The sequence below is a fragment of the Monodelphis domestica genome, chromosome 4 (genome assembly GCF_027887165.1).
Source record: "Monodelphis domestica isolate mMonDom1 chromosome 4, mMonDom1.pri, whole genome shotgun sequence".
Lineage (NCBI taxonomy): Eukaryota > Metazoa > Chordata > Mammalia > Didelphimorphia > Didelphidae > Monodelphis > Monodelphis domestica.
In genome coordinates, this window is record NC_077230.1 from 377,691,339 (window position 1) to 377,709,195 (window position 17,857).

General features: G+C 40.3%; 1 protein-coding gene across 1 annotated transcript in view; it reads left to right on the forward strand.

Annotated features, from left to right (window-relative positions):
• PTAFR (platelet activating factor receptor) overlaps positions 1-15,143 on the forward strand; it is a 29,031-nt gene extending 13,888 nt beyond the window's left edge. The window contains exon 2 of the mRNA XM_007491468.2: positions 11,052-15,143. Coding sequence (XP_007491530.2) covers positions 11,099-12,133 — 1,035 coding nt within the window. The 5' untranslated portion in view covers positions 11,052-11,098 and the 3' untranslated portion in view covers positions 12,134-15,143. The remainder of the gene's footprint in view (positions 1-11,051) is intronic.
• Positions 15,144-17,857: the final 2,714 nt, after the last annotated feature.

The following is a 17,857-nucleotide window of genomic DNA, read 5'->3' on the forward strand; positions in this document are numbered from 1 at the left end:
TTAGCCCTTAGTCTTACTCTTACTGCTCTTCTGCCTTAGAATCAATACTTAGATGGAAGGTAAGGGTTTTTTTTTTAATTAAAATGATTGCATATTTTTGAGTTTGAATTATTGAGTAGTCACATATTTTAAATCATATTTGCCATTGATATTGTGCCTTTAGTTTTATTAGATGGAAAGTAGATCTTGAATTTGTGAAATGAATGCTCATGTGGACCTAGGTACAGTTAGATATAGAAATAAGACTCATAGTCTTTTAATTAGGAACCAAAGCAGCCTAACTTGTTTATGTATGCGAGTTATAATTCATGATTGACATGATCAAGGAAGTTATTCCCAAAGCATTTATAGTGCCATTTGCTGGAGCAAACTTGACAATATTCTGTCTGTCCATCTATCATCCTGTCTATTCTCCTTCCTTCCTTCAGAAGGTATGGGTTTTAGAAAAGATGAAAGAAAGAGAGAAAGAGAGAAAGGGAAGAAGGAAGAAAAAAAGAAGAAAGGAAGAAAGGCAAGAAGTAAAGGAAGGAGGGAAAGGAAGGAAGGAAGGAAGAAAGGCAAGAAGTAAAGGAAGGAAGGAAGAAAGGGAGGAAGGGAAGAAGGAAGGAGAAAAGAAGAAAGGAAAGAAGTGAAGGAAGGAGGGAAAAGAAGGAAGAAAAAGGAAAAAAGAAGGAGAAATCAGCATAACTCTTCAGGACACTGAAAAAGTCTAAAAATGTATACTATGGATAACACTTATGGACTCCCACTTCTACCAAGGGATCTTCTATATCTTGTCTTTGGGGCCATGCTTGCTCTCTTGCAACATTCACTCTTCCTTCCGCCCCCTTCTTTTTTGTGACTCGTATTTCAGCTTTTATTATATTTGACAAATATAATAACATGCATTTGTTGCATTTTATCAATTTTATTGCATTCATTATATCCCACCCATTTCAGAGGTGGTGTGGTATGGGAGATAGGGAATGCCCTTTGGACCCTGGAAGACCTGTATACCTATGGAGATTCAGGGCAGACAGGAGACTGCAAGAATGTCCACTCCTGAGTATCTCTGGCTTTCTTGGTGGCAAGAGACTCTAGAAAAAGGAAAAGACCACTAAGTCACAAAGCTGTTTGATTTTGGACAAGTTACTTAAATTCTCAGGGTTCTAGGCGATTCTCTGAGAATATAAATTACAGAGAAAGTTGCCTGTCTGCATTGGTAGAGAAAATGACCCCTATGAAGTTCCCTGTATCAATGCAATCAGAGGTCCAGGGGGCAGCTAGGTGATTCAGTAGATTGAAAACCAAACCTAGGGAAGGGAGATCCTGGGTTCAAAATAGGCCTCAGACATTTTCTAGTGGTGTGACCCTGGACAAGTCACCTAACCCTATTTGCCTAGCTCTTACTGCTCTTCTGCCTTAGAACCAAACTATAGAGTTTCTAACTATAGATTCTAAGATGGAAGGTAAGAATTTTAAGAGAAAAAAAAAGAAAAGAAATCAGAGGTCTAGCCATTATCCCTTTTCTTCATGTCCATGACTTGTCTCTTATTCCCAACTATAAACTCTGTGACTGTGGAAAGCCTGTGTCTTTCTGCCCTTCCCAGTGCCCAGAGCTGCCCACAGTACATAATAGATTTTTAACACATGCTAGTGAATGAATGGCCTCTGGCAAACCACTCATCTGGGCATCCCTTTCCCCTCTCTAACCCATGGAGAATAATCCCCACTTAGCATGGTCCCTGTGGGTATCCTTATACCTATAACAGGACCAGATTTTTAAAATATTTCTGTCCAGTCCTTGTTACTGACTAACTTCTCATCAGCCAACAATCCCTATGTATTCAGTCATTTTTCAGTCATGTCAGATGCTTTGAGCCCCATTTGCCCCCCCCCCCCCATATTTGGGATTTTCTTGGCAAAGATACTGGAGTGGTCTGCCATTTCCTTCTCCAGCTCATTTTACAGATGGGGAAACTGAGTTAAACAAGTTAAATGACTTGCTTGAGACTCACTCAGCTAGTATGTGTCTGAGGCTGGATTTGAACTCAGGAAGATGAGTTTTCCTGACTCAAAGTCTAGTGCTTTAATAATTGCCAGACACCTAGCCATCCCCATACCCCAGAGGCTTGCCATTGCCTCTAAAGGGATACTACCACAACCCCTAATTCTAGAAGTACTATCATTTATATAAGGCTTAGAAGACAGTTTATAAATATGTCCTCGAGTCTTGCATTAACCTTGTGAGATAGGTTAGTATCAAGATCTCCATTTTACAATTAAAGAAGATAATGTTTAGAGACCTTGTGATTTACCTGTGCTTATTGCAGCTGGGAAGTGTGGGGAACAAGATTTGAACTTGTTTTCCCTACCTCCATGTCTGGGGCTCTGACCACTAAGGAACACCACCAGGAGTTGAGACAGCAAAGGGATTTGGAAACAGAAATACAGAATAAAAAATACAGGCTAAAATTTCCCTCTGTATAAAACACATTGAGGAACTTGGTTCTCAGAAATTTACTTTAGTTCCTCCTGAAATCTTGGGTCCTTTTTCTGAAGAATTAATAACAATAGCTACAAAGTGTTTTACAGTATTATCTCCTTTGATCCTCACAACAACCCTGGGAAGTAGTTTTTATTATTAATTCCCTTTTGAGGTGGGGAAACTGAGGCAGATGATGGTTCAGTGACTTACCCAGGATCACACAGCTATTGTAAATGGCTGAGGTCAGATCTGAACTCAGGTCTTCTTGACTCTAAGGATAGTGCTTTTATCCACATGACCAAGGTACCTTACACAAAATAAATAGTACTTAAATTGATTCCAACTTTCATTAATGCAGGTACATCCTCCACCGATGCGGGTTGTAGCCCCTTCATTTGGTAGTAGCTCTGCCCCAAAATATCCATCATCTGGTAGCCAGTCCTTTCGCACTGTACTTGGCTGGGCTGGTCCTCGGATGACTCAGTTGCTGGCCCTGTGAGCAAAGCCTTTCCAGCTTGGCAGAGTTGTAGAGATATTTAGAGGACTTTGTTATTCCAATCCTGAATCCTGGCTTCTCTCCTCCCTTGTTCAGAGGATAAACAACACTGTTCCTTCAAGGAATAGGCAATGGAAGCAGCCTAGGATGGTGGAAAAAAGGAACATCATCGTTCATTTAGCTCCTACTGTGTGCCAGACTCTGTGCCAAGTGTTTTACGATTATTATCTCAGTTGATCATCACAATAACTGTGGAAAGTAGATGCTAATATTGTTTCCATTTTATATTTGAGGAAGTTGAGGCAGATCGTAGTAGTCAATCGTAAATATTTTTTAAACTCTAATGTGTGCCAGCCTTTGTGCCAAGCCCTGGCAATAAAAAGGATGGCATAAGGCAGCTCTTGCCTTTGAGGAGGGGCTTATGGGCAGTGGGGAAGGAGGGGGACAACATATAAAAGGAAGCTGAAAAGTGGTGGTGCGTGAGGACATTCAGAGGACAAGGCAGTAAGTGATAAGATGGTTATCCTAGGTGACCTCTTTTCAGGGAAGACGTGGGAGGAACTCTCTATTGTTCACCCTCTAAGCTCTCTGGTCAGTGATGGGGCCCCAAGGGCAGATTGTGACAACATATATGTGAGTTTCAGGATTGATGGGCTTTTACAAGATGACAGGTCCTGACAAAGTCCAGAGGTGCTATAAGTGTCCAAGGTTGGATTTGAACTCAGATCTTCTGGACACCAAGGCTAGTATATTATCCTCTGTACCACCTAGAACACATGCCTTGAAGTCAGAAGATTTCAATCCTGATCATCTGTGTGATCTCAGACAATGCAGACAACATGGTACAATGGAAAGAGAGCCAGTTTGGGTATTAGGGGGAGTCGGGTTCTGTATGCTTAGGCAAGTGACTTTAACCTCTCTGGGTCTCAGTTTTCTCATCTGTAAAATAGGAAGAGTTATATTAGCCTCTGAAGTCCCTTCCAGTTTTATCTCTAGGATCCTAGGAAAAACATCTTTCTATGTCCCATTCTTGAATTCTCCAAGGAGGAGAAATGGGGCATGCTTGTTGAATCCAAAGATGACAAAGGATTGGGGAATGTAGCCAGCATATTGGATGGCAACCCGAACCCTGGTTGGGGGATCCTGATAAGACCACCTGACAGATGGGTCAACTTGAATAAGATTAGATTTCATAGGGATAAATGTAAAAGCCTATGCTGGAGTTTAGAAAACTCCAGGGTGAGAGCTAGCCCTAGAGACGGGAGGTCCTAGGTTCAAATCTGACCTCAGACACTTCCCAGCTGTGTGACCCTGGGCAAGTCACTTGACCCCCATTGCCTAGCCCTTACCACTCTTCTGCCTTGGAGCCAATACACAGTATTGACTCCAGGACAGAAGGTAAGGGTTTAAAAAAAAAAAGAAAGAAAACTCCAGGGCACAAGTAGAGGTTAGGAGAAGTGTGGCCAGACAAGAATTTGTAGGTTGTTCCGGACCAGGAACTCAGGAGCCAATAGTGGGAGATGGAAGGAAACATCCATGGCTTATGGGATCTTAGGCAACTGAAAACCATAGTCACTGGAGGGATAGGAGGGAGTGAATGGTCTGGTATGGTCTGCTCTGCTCTGCTCTGCTCTGCCTACAACTGAAATAGAGATTCTGTTCTGGGCACCTCATTTTATTTTATTCATTTATTTCTGAACATTTTATTTGGTTAATTAATTTAGAATATTTTTCCATGGTTGCAAGATTCATGTTCTTTCCTTGCCCTCCCCTCCCCTCCCTCCTGTAGCTGATAGCAATTCCTCTGGGTTTTACATGTCTCATTGATCAATGGGCACCTCATTTTAGAAAGGAAATTGACTAATTGGCAAGTGTCTTGAGGATTTACCTGGGATTAAATCCCATCTGTAATGCTTATGGACTGGTTTTTTTAGGCAAATCAATTGAATCTCTTAGCAGGGGTGGAGTGGGTCAGGAGCCAGACCTAGAGATCCTGGGTTCAAATGTGACCTCAGAGACTAGGTGTGAGACCCTGGGCAAGTCACTGAACCCCCACTTTCTAGCCCTTACTGCTCTTCTGCCTTAGAACCAAAATACAGTATTGATTCTAATATGGAAGGCAAGGGCTTAAAAAAAACAAACAAACCTCTTTGCAGCTCAGTTTTCCTATCTGTAATATGAGGAGGGGTTGTATTTGATTGCCTTTGAGGTCTCTTCTAGTTCTGGGTTTATAATCCTATGGTCATGATGATAGTGGTAGTAGTAGTAGTAGTAGTAGTAATAGTAGTAGTAGTAGTAGTAGTAGTAGTAGTAGTAGTAGTAAACAGCTTGCATTTATTTAGTCCTTGTAAGACATTTCATACATATTATCTCATTTGAGCCTCACAAATCCCCCCTTCCCTCCTGAGAAGCAGGTACTATTATTATTATCTCCATTTTACAGTTGGGGAAACTAAGGAAAGCAGAGGTTAACTGTCTTGCCCAGGGGCATATAGCTAGGAAATAGCTAAAGCAAGATTCTAATTCTAGTCTTTCTTGACTCCAGAATAAAGAGAGATGTTTCATCATCTGTGTTCTGCTATTGGTGTTGGTTGTTTTATTGAGTTCATGTGCTTTTGGGCCTTATTTTTGTATGTATGATTGTAATAATTGCATGTATTGTTCTTCTGGTTCTGCGTTCTTCTGTCTGTCACTCCAAACAAGTTTTCTCATAATTCTCAGTATCCTGTCATTTGTCACTTTCTATGATACAGTAGGATTCTATTACATTTCTATGTTGGAGGCAGCTAGGTAGTACAATGGGTAGAACTGGCCTTGGAGTCAGGAAGTTTTCAGTTCTAATCCTGCTTCAGAGACTCCCCAGCGAGGTGATCCTGGGCAAATCACTTAATCTTTCTTGGCCTCAGTTTCCTCATCTATGAAAATTCTACTATGTAGCATTTCCCCCCCAAGGCTGTTATAAGGATCAAAGGAGGTAACAAATATCAAGAAAGCACTTTGTAAACAAAAGTGCTTATTACCATTGGGAATCATACCTACAGCAACTTTGAGATACAGTGACTAGAGTGCCAGGTCTGGAGTCAGGAGCCCCTGAGTTCATCCTCTAATCAATCTATGACCCCTCCCAGTTCTGATATTTTAGATTCTAAGGTCTTTTTCAACTCCAGCATGCTTTCTTTTAAGCCTCTTCCCAACACTGACATGCTATGTTCTAAGGTCACTTCCTGTTCTGACATTCTGTGTTCTAAAGTCCCCTCCAGCTCTCATATTCCATATTGTAAGGTCTCTCCCACTTCTGACATTTTAGGGGCTAAGTTCTCCCAACTCTGACATTCTGTGTTCTTAAGCCTCTCCCAGATCTGACATTCTCTGTTCTAAGATCCTTCCCAGCTCTGACATTTTGTGTTCTAAAAGTTTTCCCAACTCTGTCATGCTATGTTCTAAGGACATGTCAGAACCTTAGAACATAGAAATGTAGTCTTTAAAATGCTCCTTTCCAGAGCTTTGCTAGTCTTTCCCACGTTAAGTTGTATAATAGTAAATTGAGTTCGGTAGTGGGTATGTAAAGAAATTGGGCAGTTTAGTGGAGGAGTTGGTTGGAGATATATGTGACAGGATAGAAGTGTGCATGCATGTGCATGTGCATGTTTGCACACACATGTATATTGCATATAGGTGCCTCGAACAGGACTGCAGGGTAGGGATTAGCTCTAGGAGGGAGCCACAATTAGGACATATTTTTGTTTGCATTTGTACATAGGAGAAAGAGGAGCCAGTGCAGTGGTTAGGGAGGACCAGTTGCTAGTTAAGACAAAGTCTGTATAGGAAAGTGACTTAGAAAAGGGAGAATTTGCAAAATGCTTGACTTCCCCAAAACAAGCTGTGGACCACACCCTAGCCTGTGCTTCCTCTTCCTTCCCCAAGGCCAATCCATTTAGCAAGGTTTTCCCAGGGGCCCAGTCACAGCTGATTCCTCCCCACCCCACCCCTCTCCACAGCCCACAGTTTTCTTGCCCAGCTTCCTCCAGGGAAGAGAGTCAGATCCCCTTTGCAGGAGTCCATCCCTTTTACTATCTGTGTGACTTGGAGCAAGTAACTTCGTTTTTTCTAGAAAACCTCAGTTTTCTAACAAGAAAATACCATTTTGCCATTGTATTTTTCTTTTTGTCCCTCAACCCAGTGTTAGAACTTCGTGTGTACTTTCAAGACTGCCTGACGTATAAAATGCCTGGGAAAAAAATGAAAAGATAATTTTCCTGACACCTAGACATCATAACTACATGACTATTCCTATCTTTTCTTCTTTCTTCACATGTTGGGAAGGCAGAGTAAATGAGAAGCGGAAAGAATTTAGAGAAAAAAAGAAGGGAGTGAGAAAGGGCAACTTTTGTTCCACTAGGGAAATGGGGTCAGAGAGCAAGCAGTAAGAGAAGATCTGCAAGCCAGAAGATGTTGCTTTGGCCACATGTATTCCTTGGGCATGGATCTCTCTGTAATGTGCAATGTGTATGCTCACTCTTTCCATTAATACTGAGTATATTTGTACACTAATGTGCCCTAGATATTCCTCAGAAGGAGATGCTTTGGTGCCACCATTCTTACTATATCATTTCACTAAATGCTTTTGCTTTGAGATGATTGTGTCAACTGACAGACTATTGAAGATAAACTAATTGGTGGGGGCTCATGGGATATAATTTTAGGATTTAGGTGTACTTTGAACCTGTGTTAGCTATTCCCCAATGGAATCAACTTGTATATACAAGTGGAAGGGAGTTACTCCAGAGAGGGGAATATACTGTGGGACAACACAAGGAAAACCAGAGACACAAGATTTGACGGAAAGCGCCTCTGCTCTCAGAACAGCTATCGGGTGTAGCTAATTCAGATGGCTCATGGGAATTGTGGTGCCAAGGATGAGAGGTGGCAGCACTCCAGATGGGATTTTAACACCAAAGAGGACTGACTCATTAGCTTTCCTTTGATCTATAGGAAAAAATCCCATCTCTGATGCAAGCACAAGGATGGGAGTATAGCATTGGTTTTTCATTCTTATCTGCTCTCTGGATCTGATACCTATGGAACTTCTTTGGAGCTAAAATAAACATAATGACAATAACGAAAAAGGATTATTCTGACAAGAGGGGAGGAGTGCAATCTGAGACCAAATAATATTGCCTAGATAAATAGGGAAACAACCAAAGTATCCTAAGGAGTTTTCTTGATCTTCCAATTGATTTCCAACTCTTGGTGACCTCATTTGGAGTTTTCTTGGCAAAGATACTGGAATAGTTTGTTATTTCCTTCTCCAGCTCATTTTACATATGAGGAAACTGAGGCAAACAGGCTTAAGTGACTTGTCCAGAGTCACACAGCTTGTAAGTATCCAAGGAAAGATGAGTCTTCCTGACTTCAGATCCAACATTCCAATGGCTACTGTGCCACCTAGATGCCATATTGCCAACTAGTTCCTTATTACCAACTGCCTATTGGACATTTCAAACTGGATGCCCTATAAGCATTGTAAAAGTTAAATTAATTTATTAATCTTAAATAATTAAACGAAACATATCCAAAATGGAATCAACATGTTTTCCCCAATTTCTGTCTGCCTTTTCACAGTCATCCTTGAATTCAGCTTCTATAATCCATCAGTTATCAATTCTTGTCCCAGAGCTTCTCTGGGCCTCAGTACTTCATTTGTAAAATGAGGGGGCTAAACTTAATAGCTCTTCCTGGATCTAAATCTATCATCTTAAATTTCTTTTCTCTTGCCTTAATGGAGATCTCTGCTTAAGTCTAGTCTAGTCTCCTCTAATTCTAGTTTGGGGGATTTTGAGAGGGCAATGGCATGTACATGCCTGGTACCCTATGGAGTCTCTGGTACATGTTGTTGCTTCCCTCAGTTGAGGAGGAAGCTTCTGGAACTTTCTCCAGGGCTGGTCAGGAAGGTGAGATTAGATGTCCTTATATTGTCTCAGCTGAAGGTGTAGCATTCCTTGGACTCATCCCAATACCATTTTTCTGACCTGGGCCAGTTTGCCTTTCCTTCAGCATCTTGCTGGACCTGCTCTTGTGAGAGCTGACATTAGGGTCAGGTGTTGTGAAATTTCCATCCGCAGAAACGTGAATAAGAGAAACAAAGTCTCCAAGCCAAAAAGAAATGTTTATTGAGAGAGGGCCAGTCCCACAATAAAGCTGGACTCTGGTCAAGGCCAAAGACCCAGAGCCTTGTGAGATGGCCTTCTTTAAACTCAAAGAATGATCACAGCTTATATACCAGTTTAAAAAGAATACACGAAAGCTTATATACCAGGATAAAAATAAAGAAAAGGGGAAGTAATATTCATTGGCGCAATCAATAATTTGATAGCTACATGGACTATATATCATATTAGAAGAGATGATGTATACAAGCAGGGAGTAGGGGCGCTAAGCCCCTCTCCATAAGAAAAAGACAATCATGATTAAGGCTCAGAGCACTGAGGAAACATGATATAGCAAGCTTACAAGTTTAAGGCCATATTCACTAAATGCTGACTAACATGACTAACTATATTAAAACTGTTGTTTAATTGAGTCAGACCTTAAACCTTATACTAAAGCAATCATAAAAGCATTACTAAAATCATAAGGAGTATTGTAATATTAATTCACTTATGCTAACATTATTTGACTATCTGCAAATTACAACTACGATTATCTAAGGACCACTGATAACATTAAGATCTAATCATCATAAAAGAGAGTAGGGATTTTTCACTCACACAGTCTTAGTGGGGGGACCTGATTGCCTTTAGCCTTTCTGAGAGGAGGAATTATCAACATCAGTTTAAAAGCTAAAAAAAAATTAAATGGCTGATAAAAACCCATATTGTGTTATTTCCCCATTTTTAAAATTTTATTTTTAAACCTTTACCTTCTGTCTTAGAATCAATACTAAGTATAGGTTCTAAGGCAGACTAGTGATAAGGGCTAGGCAACAGGGATTAAGTGACTTGTCCAGGGTCACACAGCTAAGAAGTGTGTGAGGCTGGATTTGAACCTTGGACTTCAAGTCTTCAGCCCTAGCTCTTTATTCACTGAGCCACCTAGTTGCCCTCATGTTATTTTATTGTTAAAGAATTCTCCATTTAGCCATGTGAGTATCTTTATTTAGATAACACTCACTTTTCTTTTCAGAGAAATCATCTGCCCTTATACTATCGATATCTCAGAAATATCTTTTTCGTATCTTTTTTTAAAGTTAAAAATTTTTTTTAAAAATTTTTACTGATTCCTTTTATTTTTTAATGTCATGTTCATTTATGAATACATTCCCTCCTTACCCACTGAGCATTCCCTGGCAATATATGGGTATGTGTATACCATGTTTTATATAATATGTCATTTATAATGTATGTTATATAACATATATATGTGTACAGGTATCCTTGCTACATTGCTACTTTTCCCATCATGGTTTTGCTATATTGCAGGTTGGCATGAGAAATTAAAAGAGATTTTTGGGGGAGTTTTGCGGAAGCTGCAGACAACACAGAAAAATCTTAGAAACTCAGAAATGTTTAAACTATATGTCTAGTAGTGTATAATATCAACATATTTAATCTTTTCATACCATAAAAACAATTTTTTAAAAGTTAAAATAAATAAAAAGTTGCAAAAAGAAAATGAAAGCCAGTGGATGATACTCAAAAGCTGGAAATGTAGATTTATCTGAACATTCACTTATATATAGCCTATGATCAAATACTTAACCCAAATTTCACAATAAGTTACGGTTAACACCTTCTAAAAAAAAAAAGAAAAAGGAAAATTTCAGACTTCTCTGGTATGAAAGGAGGGCCAAAAAATTTTATGCAGATTTCCCAGATTGTGATGTGCTTGCCCCTAACCTTTATAAAGTAGAAGGGATACATATATGTATTTATAATAATATTTATATTTATAAATAATATAATAATTAATGTAGTAATATTTACAAATAAATTTATAAATTATGTATATATATATATATAAAAGTATCCAGAAATTGGAATGTTAACTTTTCATACTCTCATTAAAAAGAAATAATCTGTCGTTCTTTAGGCCCAGAAAATACTTGGTGGCCAGCTGCCCATTTGCCTTTCACAGCGATGGATGAAGATAACTTCCGGATAGACTCTGAATTCAGATACACTCTCTTCCCCATCGTTTATAGTATCATCTTTGTGCTGGGCTTCGTCTCCAATGCTTATGTGCTGTGGGTGTTTATCAGCCTTGACCCTTCCAAGAAACTCAATGAGATCAAAATCTTCATGGTCAATCTGACAGTGGCTGACCTGCTCTTCTTGTTTGCTTTGCCCTTGTGGATTGTCTATTATTTTAACAAAGGCAACTGGCTCCTCCCCAAATTCCTCTGCAATGTGGCAGGCTGTCTCTTCTTCATCAACACTTACTGTTCTGTGTGTTTCCTCGGGGTCATCACTTATAACCGTTTCCAGGCTGTGACAGACCCCATCAAAGCAGCCCAATCGACCACACGCCGTCGGGGCATCCTCCTGTCCACCATCATCTGGGTGGTGATTGTGGGGTGTGCTTCCTATTTCCTCATCTCCGATGCAACCAATTCTGTTCCCTCCAAGATGACTGGAGAAAATGTAACCCGCTGCTTTGAACATTACGAGAAGGGAAGTATCCCTGTCCTCCTGATCCACGTCTTCATTGTGCTCTGCTTTTTCATTGTTTTCCTTGTGATCCTGGTCTGCAACGTGATTATCATCCGGACCTTGTTGGCTCAGCCCCTCCAGCCCCAGAGCAATGCTGATGTCAAGCAGAAAGCCCTCTGGATGGTTTGCACAGTGATGGCGGTCTTCTTCATCTGCTTTGTGCCCCATCACGTTGTCCAGTTGCCCTGGACTCTGGCAGAGCTGCAAATAGGTTTTCGGGACAATGACCAGGTCCATCAGCTCATCAATGATGCCCATCAGGTGACCCTCTGCCTCATGAGCATCAACTGTGTCTTGGACCCCATCATCTACTGCTTCCTCACCAAGAAGTTCCGAAAACATCTGAAAGAGAGGTTACAAAGCATGAAAGGGAGCCGCAAGTGCTCCCGGGTCACCTCGGACACAGGTGTAGAAGCGGTCGTTCCCCTCAACAACTTCCCTGTCAACTCTAAGAACAATTAGGCTGTAGCTCCTCTGCCCGAGTCCGGAGCCATTGCTCTGTAGGGATCCTGCTGGGGTCCAGACAGGAAAGAGAAGGCACTCCATCTGAGTCTGGACAGTACCCTCTGCCTTGTTTCTCTGGACACTACAGCTGTAGATAGAGTGGAGGTGAGACAGCTTCTCCTAACCAGGCTGGGAACATCTCAACGATGCCCGAATAGGCCCTTCCCTCTTCCCTGAGAAAAACTCACCTGCTTTTAGGAAATAATACTCTCCCCAGCTTCTAAGCTCATGTTAGAGAGTCTGTACGCACTAGTGTGATGACTCCCCATTTATTGGTTTGCAAATCCCTTAGGGGTTCAGCATGGTGGTGTTAACATTTTTTTAATGATGCCATAAGCAGTAAATAATTGCAGGATATTTTCATCAGTATGTTAAATTACTGTAGGGGTTCACAACATATTTTGTTGTTGTTGTCAAAAGGGGTTCATGGAGAGAAAGATGTTGGGAACCACTGCTCAAGAGAAAATAACATAGGATTTGGTGTGTCTCAGCACCAGAGTTCATATCCTAGGCTCTTCTATTTGTGATCTTTGTAATTTTGGACAAATCAGTTATCCTCTCTGGACCTTAATTTCCTTCTTTGGAAAAATTAAGATGTTAGACTAGGTGCCTTCTGAGGCTACTAAATTTGTATTTCTATGCCTCCCATTCTGTGAAAGTCAAGGCCAGATCCAGAACCTCAGTCATCTGATTCTTCCCCCATTCAAAATTACTGGATTAATCCCTGTAAGTCTTCAACATCTCACCCTAGGAGCCAGTATCCCAATGAAAGCATCCCATAGTCCTCAGGGTAATAGCTCTGATAAAAGATGGTTCTATGAATGGCTAAGTCTGACTGGAGACAGCTAGGACAGTGGATGGAGTGCTGGCCCTAGGGCTATCTTCCTGAATTCAAATCTTTCCTCAGATCCTTACTAACTGTGTGACTCTGGGCAAATCACTTAATCTTCTTTGCCTCAGTTTCCTCATCTGTAAAGTGAGGTGGAAAAGGAAATGGCAAACCACTCCAATATCTTTGCCAAGGAAAAACCAAATGGGGTGATGAAGAGTTGGGCATGACCAAAAATGACTGAACAGTAACAGCAATAAAACTTGAACTGGTAAGTGGAACCCACAAGGACAAAAGGAGGGATTGGGAATCACTCTTTGTGGAAATTTTCTCCTGGATGATGGAGAAGATAATGAATTTACTGTTTTCTGGTGCCCTCAGTGGAGGCCTGAGCCACATTTTTTATGAGGAGAAACCAGGGTCTGCCACTCAACCTCCTCTGCTAACAAACTCTGATAAGTAAAAGAATTGGATTACATGAGTTCGATGATCATAAAATCATGGATTTAGAGAGTTTTGTGAGCCTATAAACCTATTGTACCTAGTACAGTGTCCTGAATGTAGAAGAAGCCCAATCAGTATTTGTTGAGAATTTATGCAATACAGTGGATATAATGGAATAATGGACTTTTAATTCAATTTCATCTATGTTCCAGTCTCATCTCTACTTTTTCTTGTGTGACTTTGGGTAAATTATCTTTGTTACTTCTTCTGTAAATATAAATGAAGATAATAATATAAGACCTACCCTGGCTATCTCACAGGGTAATTATTTTTTTTTTTTGAAGATGAGAATGAATCTAGACAATGTTTTTGAAAGCACTTTGTAAACTGTAAAGACCAATAGAAACGCACTTCAATGCTTCTGGACTTGGAAAGGTCTGTGATTTTGTCTGCTTAGGTACTCCCTTCACTAAGGCAGATTGTAATCCCTTCCTTGTTTGTACGGTTAGCTTCATGAGGGGTTGTAGCTTCAGAAATTTCACATCCGGTGACTAACAATCTGGAAAGGAACCTTTCCAACCTTAGCCAGGCTAGTTCTGATTCAACAGAGGCATAATCAGACCATGCAGAGTCTACATTCAAAGCCTTTCCAGTTTGGTATGACCAGCCATAACTTGGGAAAAGTTCATCTGTATACCCCACAAGGATTTATCAGAGGATAGTAGAAATGTAAAGCATCAAAGGAGTCCATCAGCCCCTACACATAGACCTAAAGTGAGTGATATTGACTACTTCCCAAATACAGAGGTATCAAGGACCCTTTTCAGAGTCCTTGTTTCAAAAGTATGGCAGAAAGGGTACAGATATGGCAGCTGGAGACAAGGAGATCCATCCTTCTTTTCTCTGGGATGGATTGTCCAAAAGCCCTTCAGAAGGCTACACAGAAAAGTCTCATTCAGAACAGATGTATAGCCACAGCCTTAGCTAAGCCTTGAACAATGCATGTGTGTATGTGTATCTATGTATTATACTTCCATGTTAAGAGAGAACTTCTGAAGCCATTTCTCCAAACCTGGCTTCCTACCTACCTCATTGCCTGGGGCCATGACCAGACATTGAACACTGTGGTTTTGGGGGTGGGAAGGTAGTTGAATTCATCCCTATGGAGATAATAACCAAATGAGATTTCCCTAGATGAATGTAGGGGAAAGAGCTCTGGGTTTAGAGTCAGAGGAATTGCTTCCTTGGTCTAGAGATAGATTTAGACCTTAGGAGAAGACATAGATGCCCTTTGAGAGGAAATGACTTGCCTAGAGTCACATAGATACTAAATGACAGAGCTGGGATTCTAACACAAGTATTTTTATTCTAAAACTAGTGCTCACAGGGGCAGTTTAGTTGACTCTGTGAATTGACAACAGTTGAATAAATAGTGATTTTCCAGCCCTACCACTCAGAGCGTCATATTATTTGGTTTAGACTAGATAGTTATTAAGTCTTAAATTCTATGCTTTTTCTGCTTTGCAAACTGGCTTTGGGCTGGAATGTGCTGGTAAATGTTTAACAACCAGATTTTTGAAAGAAAAATGTATGCACAAAACACTTGTAAGGGTAATATGCATTATTAACATTTTCTCTACCACTTTCTTAAGTCCAAACAATCAACAAAACAATAAATAAAACTCTTATTTGTAGCATTTGCTGATTACTGAGATATAAATGCTCTCATGGAAAATTTTACAGTTTGCCAGACCATTGGACTTGGTTCCAGCACACCCCCTAACCTTTGGCTAATTTAAGAAATCCTCTCTCCTCCATCTCAGAGATGTATATATTCATTCAACAAGTATTTATTAAGTATCCACTCCTTGCCAGGCACTGGGCTGCTTGCTAGAAAAACCAAGACAGAAATAAAGAGGTCTTGTCTTTAAGGAGCAAAGAGTCTATGGCAGGGAAGGTGGGGGGCATAGACACACAACATGCACCAGGATAAGTAAATAAAAATGCAAAGTGGTTTTTTTTTGGAGTTGAGAAAATACGAATGCCTGAAGAAATGAGGAAGCACCTCTTTTAAGAAATGGAATGTGAGCTGAGCCTTGAATGGAATTCCAAACTATGGAGACCTTTTTGGATTTTAGGAAATTAATAATGATTTGAGGGACCTCTGGAAAGTCTTGGATCATAATCAATCAACAAGCATAATCTACCCAGTGCCAGGTATAGCATTGGTCAATGGGGATACAAATACAAAGGATGGAACAATCCCTACTCTAAAGGACCTCATGTCTTTAAAAATAATAATTTATCTTCCTTCAATTTTTAGACACTGACTTAAATTTTTTTTAGTTTCAAATTCTCTCCCACCTTCTCACCCTTCCTGTGTTTTTCCATTAAATTTTCCATTTTCCATTGTTTTCTCCATTAGTCATTTTATAGAATCAGAATCTCTCTCTCTCTCTCTCTCTCTCTCTCTCTCTCTCTCTCTCTCTCTCTCACTCTCTCTCTCTCTCTCTCTCTCTCTCTCTGTCTCTGTCTCTGTCTCTGTCTCTCTCCCTCTCTCTCTCTCTTTCTCTCTCTCTTTCTCTTTCTCTCTCTCTCCTCTCTCTCTCTCCCTCCCTCCCTCTCTTTCTCTGTCTCTTTCTCTCTCTCTCTCTCTCTTTCTCTTTCTCTCTCTCCTCTCTCTCTCCTTCCCTCCCTCCCTCTCTTTCTCTGTCTCTTTCTCTCTCTCTCTCTCTCTCTCTCTCTCTCTCTCTCTCTCTCTCTCTCTCTCTCTCTCTCTCTCTCTTTCTCTCTCTCCTCTCTCTCTCTCTCCCTCCCTCCCTCTCTTTCTCTGTCTCTTTCTCTCTCTCTCTGTCTCTGTCTCTCTCTCTGTCTCTGTCTCTGTCTGTCTCTGTCTCTCTGTCTCTCTCTCTGTCTCTCTCGTCCTCAGTTCAAATCTAGATTCAAACACTTGCTAGCTGTGTTGGGTCTCTCGTTATACCATGGAAATCAACTCTCTCTGTCTCCTTTTCAAGTTCTGTTCAACAGGAAAGTCTTGTGACTCTATCTTGTTGGGTTTGGATTTCCATCTTTTTTGAAACTCTTTTTAAAGATTGGTATGGAGGGGGAAGCTGGGTGGCTCAGTAGATTGAGAGCCAGGCCCAGAGATGGGAGGTTCTGGGTTCAAATCTGGAAAGTCACTTAACTCCAATTGCCCAGTCTTTACTGTTCTTTTGCCTTGAAAGCAATACTTTGTTCTGATTCTAAGACTGAAGGTAAGAGTTTTAAAGAAAAAAAAAATATATATACATATATATAGAGAGATAGATAGATAGAGAATATTTTGGTCTGCATTCAGACTCCATCAATTCTTTCTCTGAAGGCAGACAGCATTTTTCATTATGAGTCTCTGGAATTGTCTTGGATCACTGTGTTGCTGAGAATAACTAGGTCACTCACAGTTGTACATCAAAAAAATATTGCTGTGACTATGTACAATGTTCTTCTGGTTTTGCTCACTTTACTTTGCATCATTTCATGTAAGTCTTTCCAGGTTTTTCTGAAATCATCTTGCTCGTCATTTCTTATAGCATAATACTGTTCCATTACAATCATATCTACAACTTGTTCAGGCATTCTTCTATTGATGGACTTTCTATCAGTTTCAAATTCTTTGCTGCCACAAAAAGAGCTGCTATAAATATATTTGTACAAATAGAGCTTTTCCTCTTGTTTTTTTTTTTAATTTCATCGGGATACACACTTAGCAGTGGTATTACAGGATCTAAAGATATGCACAGTTTTAGAGCCCTTGGAGCATAATTCCAAGTTGCTCTTTAGAATGGTTGGATTTGGGGGCAGCTGGGTGGCTCAGTGGATTGAGAACCAGGCCTAGAGATGGGAGGTCCTGGATTCAAATGTGACTTCAGACACTTCCTAGCTGTATGACCCTGGGCAAGTCACTTAACCCCCATTGCCTAGCCCTTACCACTCTTCTGCCTTGGAACCAATACACAATAATGATTCAAAGATGGAAGGTAAGGGTCTAAAAAAATGGTTGGATCAGTTCACATCACCAATACCAACTCTACCTATATTAGTGTCTCAATTTTTCCTCATCCCCTCCAACATTTATCATTTTTCTTTTCTGTCATATTGGTCAATCTGATTATGAAGTGATAACTCAGAGATGTTTTAATTTGACTTTTCTCTGATAAATAATGATTTGAAGAATTTTTTTCATATGACTGTAGATAGCTTTGACTTCATCTGAAAACTTTTCATATCTTTTAACCATTTATCAACTGGAGAATGACTTATATTTTAACAAATTTGACTTAGTTCTCTATATTTGAAACATAAAACTTCTATTAGAGATATTTGCTGTAAATCCCCCACCCCCAATTTTCTGCTTTCCTTCTCATCTTGAT